This window comes from Pagrus major, chromosome 12 (genome assembly GCF_040436345.1).
Source record: "Pagrus major chromosome 12, Pma_NU_1.0".
Lineage (NCBI taxonomy): Eukaryota > Metazoa > Chordata > Actinopteri > Spariformes > Sparidae > Pagrus > Pagrus major.
The window spans coordinates 8,271,743-8,289,453 of NC_133226.1; the positions used below are offsets into that span (position 1 = coordinate 8,271,743).

Genomic DNA, 17,711 nt, shown 5'->3' on the forward strand with positions numbered 1-17,711 from the left:
TGTAAATCCAACACAGATTTCTAAGGTTAAATGTTACTTTGCATGATTGAAAATGTTCACATGGTTTGAAAGAATGAGCACAGGGCCAGCCTGAGGGCTTGTCACTGAGGTTAAAAACCTACTTCAGTAAATAGCACTCGGCCAAGCGGGCCAACGGTGGCTGAGGCACGTTCCAGATGTTAGTAACACTGGGTGTGGATGCTAAGCAACTAGCTATTTTTAGCCACGGAGCACAGGAAGGAAATGAAAGGAGCAGAGTTCAGTGTGCACGGGATTCAGAGCAGCAGAGAGGGTAATCAAACACTGCCGACCAATGGCAATCACGCCGTCCTGACACAATGGTGGCTCGCCTGCCGCTGGCTTAGTCTTATCACAACATACTCGCGCTCAGAGTGGGTGTGAGATGAATGAGTGGGGAGAGGAGGACAGTGAGGGACGGGGAAGAGATGGATGGGGGAAGTGAGAGGGAGAGAAAAGGAGCTGAAAAGGGAGCAGTGAGTCCAAATTAAATCAAGGGATTGGTGTGTTTCCTCCGTCTGTTCTGTGTGTTTTGTGTACTCAATATTAAGTAAACTGATTATAGGATGAGATTCAGGCCACATTTCTAAGATATCTTAACAATAAAATATCTGATTCCATTCAGAGAACATGCAGTCAGCTACTTATGGTGGCCAAAGCAAAAACAGGCACTTCAATTCATCGTAATTCATCTTCAAATCATCAGTGTGAGGTTGCTGATGTCAACCGAACCACCTCCCAAATGATTGCTGCTTCATGCACAGTAAATGATGAGCTCGGATTGAAATTCAATTCAAATTCCACTCAAACGCAGCACAAAAATAACATCCATTCACCTTGACATTGTTCTTTCATGTGGATGAGCATCATTTGGATGGGCTCTAACACTTCATGAGTCAGTCACTCATGACTCCAAGGCTGTTTAGATGAGACAGACATGGATGCATGCCACACTATCTGCATTTCAAACAAATGACGCTATTCTCTTTAATGAAGACGGCAAATCTGTCAGAAAGCTTCCTTCCTTCACTGCTCTCCAGTCACAGACGGAAAATTACCAAACTGTTGATCGATGGTTAACAGGTGCAGGCTAATTATGCTAATCATGGCAACAGCCAAATAAACTGATTGCCATGTTCATTTAAATGACAGCAATGTTCCTTTTGTGGCTAATTAAAACTGGTTGGGAGAAGGGGAAACGAGGCGGCTGGGTTCGGATAGAGGGAGGTGTTTAAATAAAAGCGTCCTCTCGGGTCTACTGTAATAAGCTGTATTTCATTGGTTTAATGATGTCATAATGAATTTCTAATGAGGGGGGATGGGTTTGGGTGCGAAGTAGGGAAGTGTGATGAAACCATACAGCTACTTTTTTCCCACTGCATTCTCAAGAGAGCCCCAGCTTATGTTGCGTGTGGTCGAGGGTATTCCTGGTTGAAATGTGTTAAGTAATGAAAATAAAAATCAGCAGAGGGCATCGAGCAGGGTGTGTGCTCCATCTGTTTCAATACTAGCCCCACTGGAAAAGGGTAGGGGAAGGTTTTGAAGGGGCAATTACTTCTTTTTGCAGCGTTGGGCCCACTTGGCCCTAGTCTGCATTTGCATGTGACCCAGGAAAAGGCATCATTAGAGTGAGAGATGGCGTTCAGAGGCCAGGGGACAGGAACTCTGGGGCCCCCGGCAGCCACACTGGAGGTGTGAAAGGTGGATAGGGGCTGATTAATGTTTATAGATGCAGCAGCCATCAAAACCCACTCTCCCCAATGTCCTCTGTTTTAATTCCAGTCTTCTAGAGGAGATTAAAAATATATAGTTTAGGCTCTCTGTGCCACCAGGGACATACTGAGATTTCCATCCTTTCTTTCTCCATTTCATTGTATTTCTTTGTCTTCTTGTTCACAAGAGGAACAACACTGGCTTACATTGGGGTGTTCATACACCTGACAATCAGGACAGATTGGATATAACGCACACATATTACATATGAATGCTGTGTGGTATTTCATTTTTATATTGTTTAAACTGCCGTTGTGACAACACTGTCTATAAGATTTGGTATTCCAATCACAATGCAGGGGAAGGGAACCTTAAGATGCACTCAAGCAAAAACTGTCAGCTGACGTCTCTTTGGAGGGACCGATCACACAACTGACATCCAATGTGACTGACGTCTAATGTAAGACTGCAGCACTCTTCCTAATTTAAATGGTCAGCAGTAAAGCTCAAGACTTAGAGAGCTTTATGGAAATCCTCCGCTGTCATTCAACAGAATATATGAGGGGTGGTTGAAAAGTTCATGGGCTAAGGTATAAGGAGACGAGTTATACAGCTCTTGTTAATGAAGGTGCAGTTCATCTGTGAGGGACTATATGCAAAAAGTTTGACGTTAAAAGCTTTTGTGGTATTTCTAGTCATTAAAAAGTCCACAGTGCCGATGGCTCCAGTACTGCAGATGTGAACTCATCCGACATCCGCCTTATTCACCTGATTTGGCACCTTCAGACTACTACCTCTTTCCCAGGATGAAGAAGGAGCTCAGTGATCGTTATTTTGGAAGTGAGGATGATGTTATTGCTGATGTAGACAACTTTCTGCAGGTCTAAGATGTCGACTTCTACCAAGAAGGCGCCTGTATGATCCAAGAGTGCTTGACTAAGTGTTTAAATGAAAGAGGGTACTATGTTGAATAATAAATGTGCTAGATTTATGAAATTGTCCCTCTAGTATGAAATGCAAATTAATTTACATTCTTAAAGGTAGGGAAGCGATTTCAGAGAAAGATAGTTAATTGTTGTGTGTCATTTACAGGTCGTCAAATACCGACGGTACCACGATCTTTCCCTTAACCTAACCCAAGTAGTTTTGGTGCCTGAACCTAACCAGACCACGCCTGTTTCACATTAACCACATGTTTATTATTATGACCATGACGTACCCAAACTGTGACTGTTTCACAATGGCTGTCACTGGTGTTGTCCAATGGTCATACTTTTGGAATCACTGGAAAGTTCTGTGATGGCATGAGGATGTGTTGATTTATTTCAGAAGTGATTCAAAGAAACACAATTCTGATCTGTATGTACTATAAGTACTGTGAGGGTTTTTTAGATAGCTCTTGGTCTGTAAGGGCACATCCGTTCATCCAAATGTGCACAAGCACCAAAGCTGGTTCACTTTTCAACAAAACATAATTGTCTAAACCCTTTTGCCAAGCGTTTCCTTCTTTTTTTCTCTATGAAAGATGAAAACAAAGGAATAATAAAAGAATGATATGGAAAGAAGAGATGAATGATACTCTACTATGATATATGTGATGGAAGTCAGAATTCCCTTTGTTTGCTATCGGATGTGCGCACAAAGAAACTTTTGTGTCAAGGCAACAAAAGGGGAAAGAGCACATCCAGTGATGAGCCGCAAAAGAAAAGAACTATGAAGACTAACTGCAGGAATAAAACTGCCCCCTTTTATCTTCCGTTTATGAGGCATTCTCACTATTTAAATGTATGCCACATTATTAGGGATCTACTCAATTCAATATATTATAATGTGATGTTTGGCCTTAATGGAAAATCAATGACGAGACAAGCCCGCCACTGCTGAGACCATACAAAAGCAATTTCCAAATTGACATATGGAGGGCCTATGTGATTGATTCTGACTGCTGTTGGATTTTAATACCGTTCACTGCGAGCTCATTGACTCTCAGGCATCGTCTTGCGGTTTATCTGCAAACTGCCAAATGAGTCCTCGTCTCCTTTTTCTTCTCTCATCTTTTCCTTCTCCGTCTTTCTTTGCTCCTCTTTTCAGCGCAAAGCAGGGAGAGTGGATATGTTGAATTAGATATGTTAGATAAATGAGCGGATAACTTTCCGCAAATGTATCCTCTGTAATCGATCACAGCGAGATGTAATACAGTTTATTCAGATCTCACCTCTGCAGAGTAATCCCCACCGCTGGAGTGCAAATTCTACATGTCCCTTCAATCAGCTGGAAAGCTCCAGTATTAACATTCCCACCGCAGCAGCCCTAGCACAATAGCATAGGCTGTCATCATCAATTTAATGACTTCATACTATGCCTGGTGCTTGTTTTAACAGCCTAGTAGCCTAGAAAGATGCTACATCCCCCACCCCACCTTCCTCTGTAGCCACACACAATAACATACATACAGACACACACACACACACACACACACACACACACACAGGCAAGGGATTAGGAAGTACAGAGAAACAATTTACTTTCAGGTGGTGAGGCCAACAGAGGATGCCGATCATGGCTTGCCAACCAATCCTCCCCTCCCTTTATCACCCATTTGCTTTCTTCTTTCATTGTCAGTCTCATGAGAGGAAACAATGTTATAATCTGATGCCAGCAATTTATCTATTTTGTTATTATATAAACTACCTACATTAATTCCATATCTGCTGATTTACAACCACAAACTTCAAAGTAAAGCAAAGACCTCAAATTCTATCAACCCAGAAGTCTCGGGAGGACTTCTGGGTCAATGTCGAGGACAGCCAACTGGTTGGATACATGGCCAAACCATCACTAAAGTAAGACACCTGGATCAGATCCTGAACCACCTTTCAATCCCAAAGAGCAGCTTTCTCCTTCTGGATGTCTGTGCTCCAAGAGCACCCACTCAAACTCCATGTCCCTAACCTCCCCCAGGATGAAGGGATAAAAAGGACCTTGCAGGCAGTGGCCTGCTGATGACCCATTTAATAAACACAAAAATACACTCGAATATCCTATAAAAAACCTCAATAAAGCTAGTATGATGTGCGAGTGAGTCAGCCACCTTTACTGCTGAGCCAACACACGCACATCCACACTGTGTTCCAACAGCAGACTGTTGGAAAAGGCAGTTCAACTCTGGTGCATCAGTGACATGAGATGAGATTGCTGACCCTGAAGTGTTACACCAAATGCTCACTGTAAGCTCCTAGCTCTGTATTAACTTTAATAACACTGACAGATTTGACTTTGAACTACCTTTAAACCCAAATCACATGGGCATGATGGTGATGCACAATGCACTCACTCTGGCACTCTTCCAGCACACACACAAGCTTCTTACAAGGTAGTGAGGGCAAAAGCTGATCAGGACACATAGCCAAGAGCATTATGTCTAATGTAAAATTAAGAAATGTTTGGTTTAATAACCATGCATTTCACTGCTAAGAGTCATAAACTGCAGTATATCAGCTCATCTAATCGTAAAAATTCCATCCACCATATCACAGGTTTCCATCTGACAACAGAAGGACAGAGCTCCTGCTGTAAATGATATTATCAGTGATACAAGCAGCATCATGTCTCATAGCGCCCAGCGTAGTTAGAATTATAGCCTCTGGGCAGCACCATTCTTTGAGCTGATCACAGTGTCAGTTCAAGTGCAGAGCTTTTTTGGAAGCGGAGAAGTAGATCATCCATCCGTATGTGTAAATTTTAACTCACCTTGCCGAAGTCCCTGACGTCAAAGAGGTCAAAAGGGTCAAACAGCTCGCTGTTGCGCAGGCCGAACTTGTCATGGCACACCTTGAGGAATGTCCGGATGTTCTTCAAACACAGGAACTACAACAGAAAGACAGAGGGAAGTTGAAAAAAAACATGAATGCATGCTAAAATTGAACTTCGCATTCACAATTCCAGTGACAGCGAAAAGAAAACATATTGGATTCAAACTGGTGTTGTAACAGTATGATTACAGGATGAATAATTGCCCTCAGAAACATGTTCCAGCAGTCTGTTTAATATCCACTATCAATGCAACAGCAATTTTGTGGATATTTAATTTCCTGGTCGATGATTGGCAGGCTCTCCTGGTGCATGTGTGATTATTCAGCACCAGAAGGTAAGCAGGCTGATTGCTGCTCCTGAAGCTGATGGGCTGCCTCTCTGATCCAGATAAGGAGAGCCATGGAGGAGCCTGTCTCCTGACATCAGAGCACAGACGAGCCCACTGGCAAAGAGCTAAAAGGTGGCCTGTTGGACTGAGACACCGGCCTCACACTAAAAGGTCACAGGTCACGAATCTGACATATGTCCCATGGAAATGTCTTTCTCCTACCAGAGGGTATCGAGGCCAAGACCAGACCAAGGCTTTGAAATGTTAATACCAAGTCAAGACCAAGATCAAGGCAGGACAAGAATGAGTCAAGACCAAGACCAGTGTGAGCCCCACACTCATGACACACTTGTCACCTGCAAACCATAGGAACCCACAGAAGACAATAGAAAATTATTTTTTAATTTGATTGCCATATATGCTATATTTGTACCTGTGTACCTGTGCTTCAGTTTTTCTAGTCTACTCTTGTCTTCCTATAGAAACCATCATTAAGTACAGTATGTATCAAACAACACAGTGATATCCCTGCAGGAGTGGTCTTGACTGGTCTTGAAATTAATTTGGGAGTCGTCTTTGTCTGAGACTGAGACAAAACCTTTAAAAAGCGTTCTTGAGAACAAGACTAATCTTATAGGCATGTGCTCTACTGAGTGCCACTCAAGTTAAAAATGGTTCTTTACTGTCTGTTTGCCCCTCTTCTGATGAGTGGGATTTACATCTCATGGAAGCATTCTTTTCCGTAATCTTTATTCACTGTTTTGTGTAGCAAATCCCTCATATTTGCAATCTACAAAGCCTCAAACAAATATATCTAATCTGTAGTGTAGGTTAGATAAAATGGCCAAGCCAATAAACTGCCCGATATTAGCTTCTTGCAGATTAGTATCTTAGTATACGCAGATAAAGCATAACTGGGACTGATAGCAAATATGGGGAATGGTGGAGATCACAGGGACACCGCAGCAGCCAAGAATACTCATTAAAAAACTGCATAATAAATAACTCTCTGGTCACGAATATTGATGGTCCCAGTCCCTAAAATATGCCATCACGCAGATAAACCTCAAGGCCTGGAGAACAGACCAATAACTGCACAGGAGTACTGAAATATTAATGATAAGCATAACTGCCTCCCCATCTCCCATCTCTCTGTGTGTGTGAAGAACACATTACCTAGCATGTAAATCCAGATGCTGCTCAGATATGCCCTTTCATTTCTCTGTGCGTGACAGATATGAACTGGTGGCCATGGCAGCACAATGTACACTGAGAGAGATGTGAGTGAGAGAGCTTATGTGGAACAAAACGCTTGATTGCCAATTGCGAACACACGTCAACCTTTTAAGGGCTGTTGCGTGAAACTAGTAAAGCAACCAGCAGCATTTCAAGTCACAATCCACGTTTGGTTAATGTTAGCACGCCTTCGAGGCAGAACCAGTGGGTTTTCAGGTGCAGTTATATGCTGCAGAAGCATTGAAAAGTGCACAATGCTCTCATTTAAACCTGATGTCAGCTTGATGAGCAACACTGTTTCCTGTTGCTACAATGAATGGACCATGTGAGGCATCACCCACATCAGCCTTGGGTCCTAATTAGCTTTCACGCGCTGGAAAAACACAGCACAAATCAACTCATTGTTACCTCTCCAGTCAGTTTTCAGATACAAAGCACAGTTTCATCTGATATGGTTTCCTGGTATTTTGTGGCATTTCAGTCGGCCTCTCCTGGCCACACCTGAGAGCCCTGCTGACTCATTCTCATTCATGTGTGCACATCTGTCTCAGTCCCAGTGTCATGGGTGTGAACCCCATAACAGAGCCGCACTGGCCAGTGAAAAGAAATGCGATTGGTTGGCTAGCCGAAGTGACATTTGCAGTTCAGCGGCGAAGGTTATCGTGTCTGCAGATCCTCACGTGCAGTGGGGAGAAAAAAGCTTATTTTCCCAGCCCAGATATGAAATGGTAACATTTGCTGGAGTGGTTTGGAGACGAGAGAGAGAGAGAGAGAGGCTCCGCAGATATGGATCAGGAGGGGAGAGATGTGTCTGACATTCTAATGTATGTTTGGCGATAAGCGAGCCGGGGTAGGGGTAAGGAGAATTGCTATGATCTTGATGAAAAATGCACCATTTCTTGTGGAGTGGAGAGTGCGAGTGCACCTGGGAATAAACAGGCTGCGGTCATCTCCTAAGGCTGAGGCTGGCCTCAGCACGATCCATCTGGAATTACCTCACTGTGGTCTGCAACACATCCAAGGCCAGGCGTAGATATTCCTCCATTGTTTCACAGTGTTGTGAGTGCATCTTGCACACTCTCTCAGAAACATAAACTGTAATAAACCGGCTACAGTTCTGCTAGAACTCTTGCACACGTGTGTACTTAAAACAACAGTTTTAATAACAAAGTAAACACTGGCTGGTACATTTTCATCTTTTCTGTCATCCACAAATGGTTCATCTGATTTAATTCAGTAACTGCTGCAAATTAAACTTTCCATTTTCGGGCCTGCAGATTGGATCGTTATTGCAGTACTGGTTTTGATCTATTTCATTACTCCAGAATTCTGTGATTGCTGTTTCAAGCAACAAAAAATAAGTAACTCCCACATATGGTTGTACAACTAAAACAGTGCGATAAAAGCTGACTGCGAGCGAAGACAGCATGCTGGTGTTTGTTCCCTTTAAGCTATTGCTGTAGCACCTGCCGCCTGAGACTCTCTTAAGGCTACAAAACAATCTTCTTCCTCACCTGTGTCATGCAAGAACAAATTGCCGAACAGAGGTGGAAATGCAGACTGTTAAGTGTTTTGTATGAAGTAGTGCTGAGCAATATATCGATATTATAGCGTTACGGTGACATGAGACCATGTTTGGTCTTTTTTTTATGGCATAAGTATTGTCTCTTCTTGGCTTTATTACCGGAACATGATGTCATCTGACTGTTCCTCTTCATTCGTATGAGAACAAGAGGAACAGTCTCCAAACCAGAGTTTTACATTTTACTCTTTTGTATGCTGTGACATTACACATCCAATTTTACCAACCCTAATGTTTCTCCTTATTTATAAACATTACTTAGTAAACCCCCCACCCCTTCTTTGTGTGTGTGTCTGTGTGTATATATTAATTTTATTAATGTTTACTTTAATACTTTTTAAATATACCATAAGCACTTTATCTATTTTAGCACTTTTTTAATACTAACCCATTAAGAGGTGTGTGCGTTGTTTGTATAGTCATATTTTTGTATGCTTTGATTCAATTTCATCTTTTAAGCACTTATTTTAATATCCTGCACAATTCTATCTGTGTATTCTTTTATTCCCTATTTTATTCTCTTGCCTTTCAAATAATGGTCACATCAGAACTCATCGATTTCATCCTTTTAAAACCTCAGGAAGGAAACCATGGGAACCGGACACATTTTTACATTTAACTCCCGCTGCCCGACGCTGATCCATATTCCTGTCTTTTAAACTTTTATTTAGGACACCTATTTAGCAATATTCCTCTTTTATATTATGACCCCTATTACGGCGCCAATGTCAACGAACTGGGCTGTTCAAACAGAGCCCAATTCAGCTCCATGTGCAGGTTATGAGCGGCAGCAATCACTTCAGCATCTGTAAGATTTTCTCTGCATGCTGCGAGCGAATCTGGATAGAAATCACTGCTGTGTCACTGCTGTTTGTGGATTTTTTTTACGCATGTAGTCCTCAGAGATGAGCAGACACGCACAGGCTCCCTGCGGATCATCACGCAAGTCTATGGTCTTTTTAACTTCATTGTTGCAATAGAGGCAAAATCCTGCTTATCCAGGAACACATGAAAGTAATGAGGTTATTATGAAGAACAGCTGTATGTATACTGTAGTTAGAGAAGAGCAAAATATTTTACATATCATGTAAGCTATATAGCCTTAAAGTATTGAAACATTATTTTAAGGCCATATCACCCAGCCCTAGTAAAAAGAAATCTTCATAAATGGATCAGAAACAACATGTGAGCACTCAAGTGTCTCCATTTGAGGCTACTGTGTGTCAACCCCACTACTTGTGGCTCATTCAGTGCTTTGACTAGCTGCTAAAATGATGCTCCTCAAGGCTTTCAGTCACCGCAGCAAGTGCAGTATTCATCAGATCCAACCCTCGCTGGATATATGTGTACTGAATGTGGCTTTTTTTTTTCAAAAATATTAAAGAAAAGAGAAGGTCAAGAAGAGATGAAGAGTGAATGGGGAAAAGTGAAGGAGATGTGAGAAAAGTGAAGAGAAGAAAGACTTCCTGTAGGTGGTCTCAGCTGTAGTACAGCAGCAGACTCTTTACAAGGTGGCTCTTGTGCTCCACTGGAGCGACAGCTCTGATTTTGACTTCTCAGTCAAGAGCAAACAACTCTTGAAAGAGGCAGACTTGTTGGGAGGAAGGTGGGGAGGAGGAGAGAGTGCAGAGAGGGGAGGAAGTAGGAGGGAGAGGAGCAGTAAAGAGGAAAGAGTCAGGTAACAAAGACCCGTCACATCCCTGACAAGCCCCTCTACCATATCGCTACGCTACATCACACAGAGAATAATGCATTGATCCTTGGGGAGGGTGGCCCTTATCTGCACACACATCCCACATGCTCATATCTGCGGAGGTACAAATTAGAGCTTCCTCGTAAAACCTGAACAACAGCAAATTGAAGGAAAAGGATGCAGGAAAGGTGTGTGGGATATGGATGATGGGAGGAAGAGGGAAAGGTGGGTTGTTTTGGCAAAACTGAAGCCCTTTGGTGTCAGGGAGGGGGGGGGGTTGACGAGGGGAAAGCCAAAAGAGAAAAAACAACCCAACCAAAAGGAGCAGGAAGGTGCAGGCAAGGTAAGGCTGGGGAACTAGAGGAGCCGTTTACAAAAGTGCCAGAACTGATCAGAAGGCGTTTCCTCAATCATTTAAAAGTCGGTCATTCATGTGAAGGCATAGTGGCATGTTGTACACAGAGATCAATGATGGCATCTGAAACCACAGTTTTAGTTTGAACCACACTGGTTCAAAAGTACAATATGTGCTATAATGCAAGATATGTGTTGAATATAACAGCTACAACTAACGATTATAATACATTTTAGGGTGTGTCATGATTCTCCAAGTCCGTGATTCAATTTGACTTTCAATTTCAAGATCACAATTTGATTCAATCTTCTATTAAAAAAAACTTTCAGCACTTACAGCCACGCTTTTGTTACGCGTAGACTTTTCTGCCCTGACAAATATCAATTTCATTTTTATATTCTTCTTTGAAAAGATAGAGGTATTTTTGGGCACTCCAGTAGCTCAGTTGGTAGAGCATGAGTCCCATGTACAGAGGCTCTGTCCTTGTTGCAGCAGCCCAGGGCCCTTTACTATGTGTCATCCCCCCTCTCTCTCATCCCCATTTCCTGTCATCTCTATAAGCTGTCCTATGAATAAAGTCATGAAAAGGCCAAAAAGAAGATAGAGGTATTTTAAAACAACAGCTTGACTTCATCCTGGTGGCTTTTTGTTTTTGTTCGCCAAGTTCAAATAATATTCATCAGAAATAAAGATTCCAGGGTTCAACAAAAAATACAAGCCGTCAGTGGTAAACATCAAAAGATAGAAATTCTGTTTGTTACAAACTCCAGTTTGAAACAAGTTTCTCAAACCCGCCCAGAGGGCATAAACCCTCTTCTCAAGCAAATCAAAAGGTTTAAATCATTTCTCCCACTACTTTAAAATTGAAATCGTGAGACCCCTGTTCATTACTGATTTATTTGCTGGTCATTTAAATGACTCATTGAATCGTTTAGCATAAATAATATGTAAAAAAAAAAAAATGCTTATCATAATTTCACAGATCCCAAAGTGGCATCTTCAAATTGCATCTTTTGTCCAACCAACAGTCAAAAACCCAGAGACTTTGCATAAAAATTTGCTTTAAAAAAATAACTGAAACAATTAACCGAATAGCAAAACAGTTGCAGCTCTATTTAATATGATAAACAGAAAATTGCACACGGTGCAAACAAAGAAAAAACAACAGGTTGAGTAACAAAGGAGAGCAGTTAGGGAAAACCCAATGAGCCGTCTTACTGATTCCTGATGTATTCCTGCTTTGTCTAACCCTGCTACTGACTGACAATCACAGACGTGAAGAAATCTGGTGAAACAAAACAAAACTCGAGTCCAAACACGATCTCGGAGTACTAAGGCGTGGCTTGTAGATAAAGTTGCAGATGCACATCGTGCACTTGGCTCCGGCTCGTCTTATTTCCCACGTTGGACATAATACTTCCGTCATCTTGGGAAATAAAGCTGTTAAGTTTTAATTTAATAAAATGTACTAAATCATCAAAACAAGAGGGCATCATTTTGTCAATTTCCCCGTCATTCACTCAGTCCCAGGAGAAACATAACGCCACTACAGGTGCTTTTTGAAGAGGAGAAATAATTAGCGGGAAGAGCAATTAATGTTTGTTCCTGCTGCCCGTTGTTGTCAAGTTTCAGTTAGAACCGCACAACGATCTGACTCTTCTCTTCATGACCAATGAGAGGATTTGTATCCAGCAGGCTGGGGTGAGTCAGACAGATGATCAGATGCTCAGACAGCCAGTCAGAGAATTGAAGTCAATGGAGGAGACTGATGCCTGTCTGGGAAGTGTGAGGCAGCCAAATACTCATTCACACACACACACACACAATCCCCCTGTGTTGTGTTTAGGGCACTGAATCATTCCGCAGCCTCAGAACAACAGGAAGAGAGCTCTCAGCAGGTGAAAAAGCAGCAACAGCGAGCTCACATGACCACAAAAAATATCTGGCTGTTTCCGACAATCTACACACACAGAAGTACACAAACACACATTCAACTCCAGATGCCAGGTAGAGGTGATGATGGCTCTCGTAAACTTCAGGTTTGGTTAATGAGCCCGCAGTCATGGTGCTGATTGCTTTCTGGTAGGGAGAGATTTATGCCCGGCAGTGATCAGCACTCAACCTCTCCAAATAAACCTCACCCAAACGCTTGGCTCTACCACGCAGCACATGTCCATTATACTATGCTGGTAATATCTCATTCAGTGTGAGAAGCTTTCATTTGTTAAACAGCCCAAAATAACAAAGAAAATGAAAACGTACTCCTGAAAAACATCTGCTCGCAGGAAAATCCCACTCTACTTTCACAGACTTGTAGCGCCATGAAAGGTTTGCATACATATACACATGTAATACATGTATCAGTAGATTAAACTCTCCTCTTTTGAGTCATTTTCAAAAAGAATAGCCTGTCATGAAGGTAATCCGTATACATTGCATGCATACTATTGTACATACCTGTTTAAGTATACACCTGAAACCTTAAGAAATGTTGAAAAGCTCACATAAGTTGCCCTCTATAATCTTACACCAGAGCAATTAGCTTAAAGATCAGCTGAGAGCGGTGAAGCAAGTGCTTTGTTGACATTTTTGCCCTGAGTTTTGCCTCTTAGGGGCTAGACACACCAACTGTTTATTTTTCTTACATTTTCATGTCTTTATCGGACAGATCAGCTGAAGAGAGACAGGAAACAGGATGAGAACGAGGAGGATCACATCCAGCAAAAGAGCCGCAGGATGGGATTTGAATCCTTGGCCACTGCGGCGAGGACATAGCCTCTGTACACAGGGCGCATGCTCTACCAACTGAGCCACTGGGGCGCCCCCAAAATCTATTCTTGAACATCGGACAAGGACTAAATCCTATGGCCAACTAGCTCGTACTCGCCTTTCAAAAAGGGAAACAAGAAGACTAAGGACTGCGGATATACAGATTATTGTGATAAAGCAGCATTTGCCGCTCATTTTCACACAATAGCCACTCCTAATCAAGAATGTGTCTGATTAAAAGTTTCAAATGGCACAGGTGGAGAGGTGGAGGTGAAAATGAGGGAGAATCAACTGGTAAAATGGGTGAAATCATGGATGTTACAGCAGCAGGTTCAAGGGTCTTCCCCCTTTCACTTTTCTTTTTCCGATTCACCTCTCATGCACCGATTTGGTTAACTAAACAGCCAATCAGAGTGATTTCTCTCACCGACAGGCTTCGCTGCAAATCCAGCATGTTCAGCCAACCAACAAGCCGCCGACAAGGGCGGACTTGTGCCAATGGCTCAGGCTACCTCGGAGGTTGTTGGAGCTGAGATACAGCCTGAAAGGAATATCTGGAATGCAACAGTTTCTATCAATTCTATCAAGGAAAGTAAGTAGGGTTTCAAGAGTTAGACTTCCTCCTTGTTGAACTCCCTTGTTTGAAATCAGTATCTGCTTTGATGAATATTTTAAACCAGCAAACTGTTCTTCTGAGTTTCCACAGCTACAAACTTGCAAGGGTTGGCAGAAGAGAACACAATAACCAATGTAGAATAATGCGCTGTGTTGAATAGAACTAAGAGTTTGATAGCTTAAAATGAAAAATGGAATCATTTATATTTTGGAAGTGCAGGCCCCTGCACTGCCGTCTGCTTCAGGTTTGTAAATGTTTAGGTGGCATGTGCCGGGGACACCCAGATGGGATTAATGAGCGCTGGGGCTCTTCCCTTCTACCATTTCCAGGTCACCCAGATGTTAAAGTCAGTGAGGAGAGAGGCCCTGCTCCTGCAAATTAGAGAAGAGGAACGCCGCATGAATAATGCATTGCAAATAGTATGCAAATGTGTTAATCTTATCCTATTACCCCTAAAAGCCTGTAAGAAGGCACGGATTGACCACAGTCTTAAATCTCGTACAACCCACAGCAGACGAGGCGGAACTGCTTAGTTAGCGAGGCCCACGTGGCCTCATGTTAAAATATGGAAGTTAAATAGGCTAAGTACGGTTTTTAGTGAGGTTAATCTCCATTACAAAAGACGATAATTCAGCACAGAGCATGGACTCTGGAGGGAGAAAGTCACCAAGATTGCGGCGCATGGCCACATAATTAAATCGCGCCCACCTTCACCTTTACACTGGCTACTCATCAAAACACAAGCGCACACTCTAATTGCGTGTAGGGCAGGCCTGAGATAAGAAAGCGCACGGCATGAGGAAGAAAGCATTAGCTGAACTCCTGTAACATGCCATCACTAACACGCTCGCCACATGGACACATATTAGGTCATTCGTGAGGAATAGAGAAGCGGTGAACCTGAAGCTAACTAAAAAGGAGACCCCCCTCCCTGGTAGAGAAAGGCTTTTGTGTGGGAGAGAGTGCAAGAGAAAGAAGAAGTGATATGTCTTCAAGGTACTGCTCTTTCCTCTCTCTAGTGAAGCGGAAACCACGACAGCCGGGAACAAAGAATCTGTTCTGCCGGATAATGAAGAGAAGGAGGAGAAGGGGCCAGTTTCTCAACACTTGAGAGTGCTTTAAAACGTCATCCAGGAACGCTGAAAGTTTTACATTATGTTTACATTTCATCATCTCTCATCTTGATCATGTCATTATAAATTTGTTTAAACAATAACGCTATATAGAGAGAGAGTTTTAGCAAAGCTCGGCTATATGGATGGCAATGTTGCTCTGTTTGGTGGTCCAGCACCTTGGTCCACACTGAAGTATCCAACCATATCGAACTATTGGACTGGTTGATTGGTTTGGCTTTGAATTCTGTACAGACATTCATGGTCCCCACAGGATGGAGCCAATTGATCCCCGGAATTTTCCTTTGGAGCCACAAGCATGTTGATATTTTTGGTTTTAAGTGATATGATATCACGTCAACACTTTTATTTCTTCACATTTGTTGATAACTTCAGTTATTTTTTTTTTCATATCTGACAATAAAGTCCTTATATATTGCACCTTTGAGGTGAGGGGAAGCTCATCATGATGGATAAAAGACTGTCTGTAGGAAAAGGGAAAAAAGGAAGAGCGGTATCCAATGTTTTGTAGACTGATCAAACCACCCCAAAGTCCTCCCTCTGCAGACTACAGTAACTTAACCCATATTCCTCTTTTGCTCCCAAATGTCATCATTACTACAGCTGCTAGAGGGCTTTTTCAGACGGACATAAAGAAAACGTATTCCTTTTTTTGTCTCCTCTCCTTACTCTCCTTCCTTCAGTGAATGTTGGCTCTGTAACATTATTATCTCTTAAAAGATTCACGTCTCCAGAGAGTTTTGAAGCTAATCAAAAAAATATATATATATTTCTTTTGATGTTTCTAATGTGGCTCCCTTTCAAAACTGGTTTGACCTTTATTCATTTTACACAATAGACATTACTACTTCATGCATTACTTTAAAAGAGCTGTTGAACTGCTGAATGCATCTCAGTCATGTAAACCTGAAGAGTGTGTGCCCCTCACACACTTAGATGAAGGAGAGAAGAAAGAGAAACGATGTGTTTAATACAAAAGCAAATAAAAAAAGGAAGCTTTCACTATTATCATCTAAATTCTACCTGACCTGTTTTTTTCTATTTCCTTTGACCCTTAATATGTGTTTTTCTCTGTGGACCAGGAATAATTCATAAAGCTTCTTTCCTCTGAAGTGGTACAAACAACACGCAAAAAGATTTCCACTCTTGTTTTTGTTGTTTTGTCTTTGTGCGAATGAGGCTTCACCTTTGCATGACCGCCTCCATCACTGTTTGCACTGTCAAACACGGGCATCTACTTTTCACAAAAGCCTATAATAAATATCATCACCATCTGCCTGGATGCCCTCCTGGCCGTCCGTGTTTCATTCCTAGACTGTTGCTCGGGCGGTCTCAAGCTTTATCAGCCTCGAGACAGAGACAAGGAAAATAGATGTGTTTTGTTCTGAAAGCAACTGTTGTCTAAACCCTTTCACTCTGTACTATGAAAAGCATTCAGACAATATAAAATCAGAAATCTGACACAGGCCAATACGCTGAAACATCTCGGTGCATAATGCAGTCCTCCAGGTTCAACCCGCTCTTCACGTGAAAACGAATCTGTGTTGTATCCAAGCAACAGAGAATGCTGCGGAGAGGAGAGTGTGTCTGAGGCATTTCCACTCAGGCTTAGCTGCAGACTCCAGGCTTGATGAATGTGAGAAGGAGGTCCGCCGAGAATCCCAGACACCCATGGATCAATGGCCAGGTAATTTATGACATCAGACCAGGGAGAGGAAGACTGCATCTATCTTTTTCCCCGGTGAGTTTCCCTCACAACTTAAGGCTCATTGTGGTGATTTAGATCCCCCATTAGAAACATTACCCTTCACTTTTTTCCCCCCAGCACAAAACAAACTTAAGTAACGTAACACACAAGTTAAACATTATTAAGATAAAGATCCTAACTGATGTGAGCATGGCCGCCTTTACAGCACATTAAGTTTCCCAGTTTTAAATAATCTTTGGCAGAGCTGTGTTAGCTCGGGGCTGACACACACACGGAACCATGAAGTAACGAGGATTGAAATCGGAGCAGATTTGCGTGTTTGACAACAGCGGTTACAGCGCTCACTTAACACTTCAAATTCATCTTAGGAGCTTAATCAAAAAGACTTTCGTGGCTCCAAACCAAGTTATGTTGTTTTCTCAAGTACATTGAGACTCGCAGCTATATGAATAAAAGATGAAATGTAACTTTGTGTGACCCACATTGACGACAAAACACTAAAGAAGTGAATTTCCTGTCATACCCTCAAAATTACCTTCGCCTGCCTCTCTTTTTGGCAGAATTCTATAAAGCAACTTATTTCTAATAGTTTTCCCTGTGTTACCTGGATGTTTATTTTACATTATGTTACTTCACTCAGTGCGCCTGCAAAATCCTTGTGACTAAACATGGCAGAGAAGGAAATGTACCTATTATTTATTTCACAGATAAGGATCTCACACAAAAAAAACAAGCTGTGTGTGAATG

At 42.1% G+C, this 17,711-nt stretch overlaps 1 protein-coding gene across 1 annotated transcript in view; it reads right to left on the reverse strand.

Annotated features, from left to right (window-relative positions):
* Positions 1 to 17,711, reverse strand: part of vav2 (vav 2 guanine nucleotide exchange factor) — a 241,752-nt gene that overhangs the window by 164,755 nt on the left and 59,286 nt on the right. Inside the window, exon 2 of the mRNA XM_073478376.1 lies at positions 5,482 to 5,598. Coding sequence (XP_073334477.1) covers positions 5,482 to 5,598 — 117 coding nt within the window. The remainder of the gene's footprint in view (positions 1 to 5,481; positions 5,599 to 17,711) is intronic.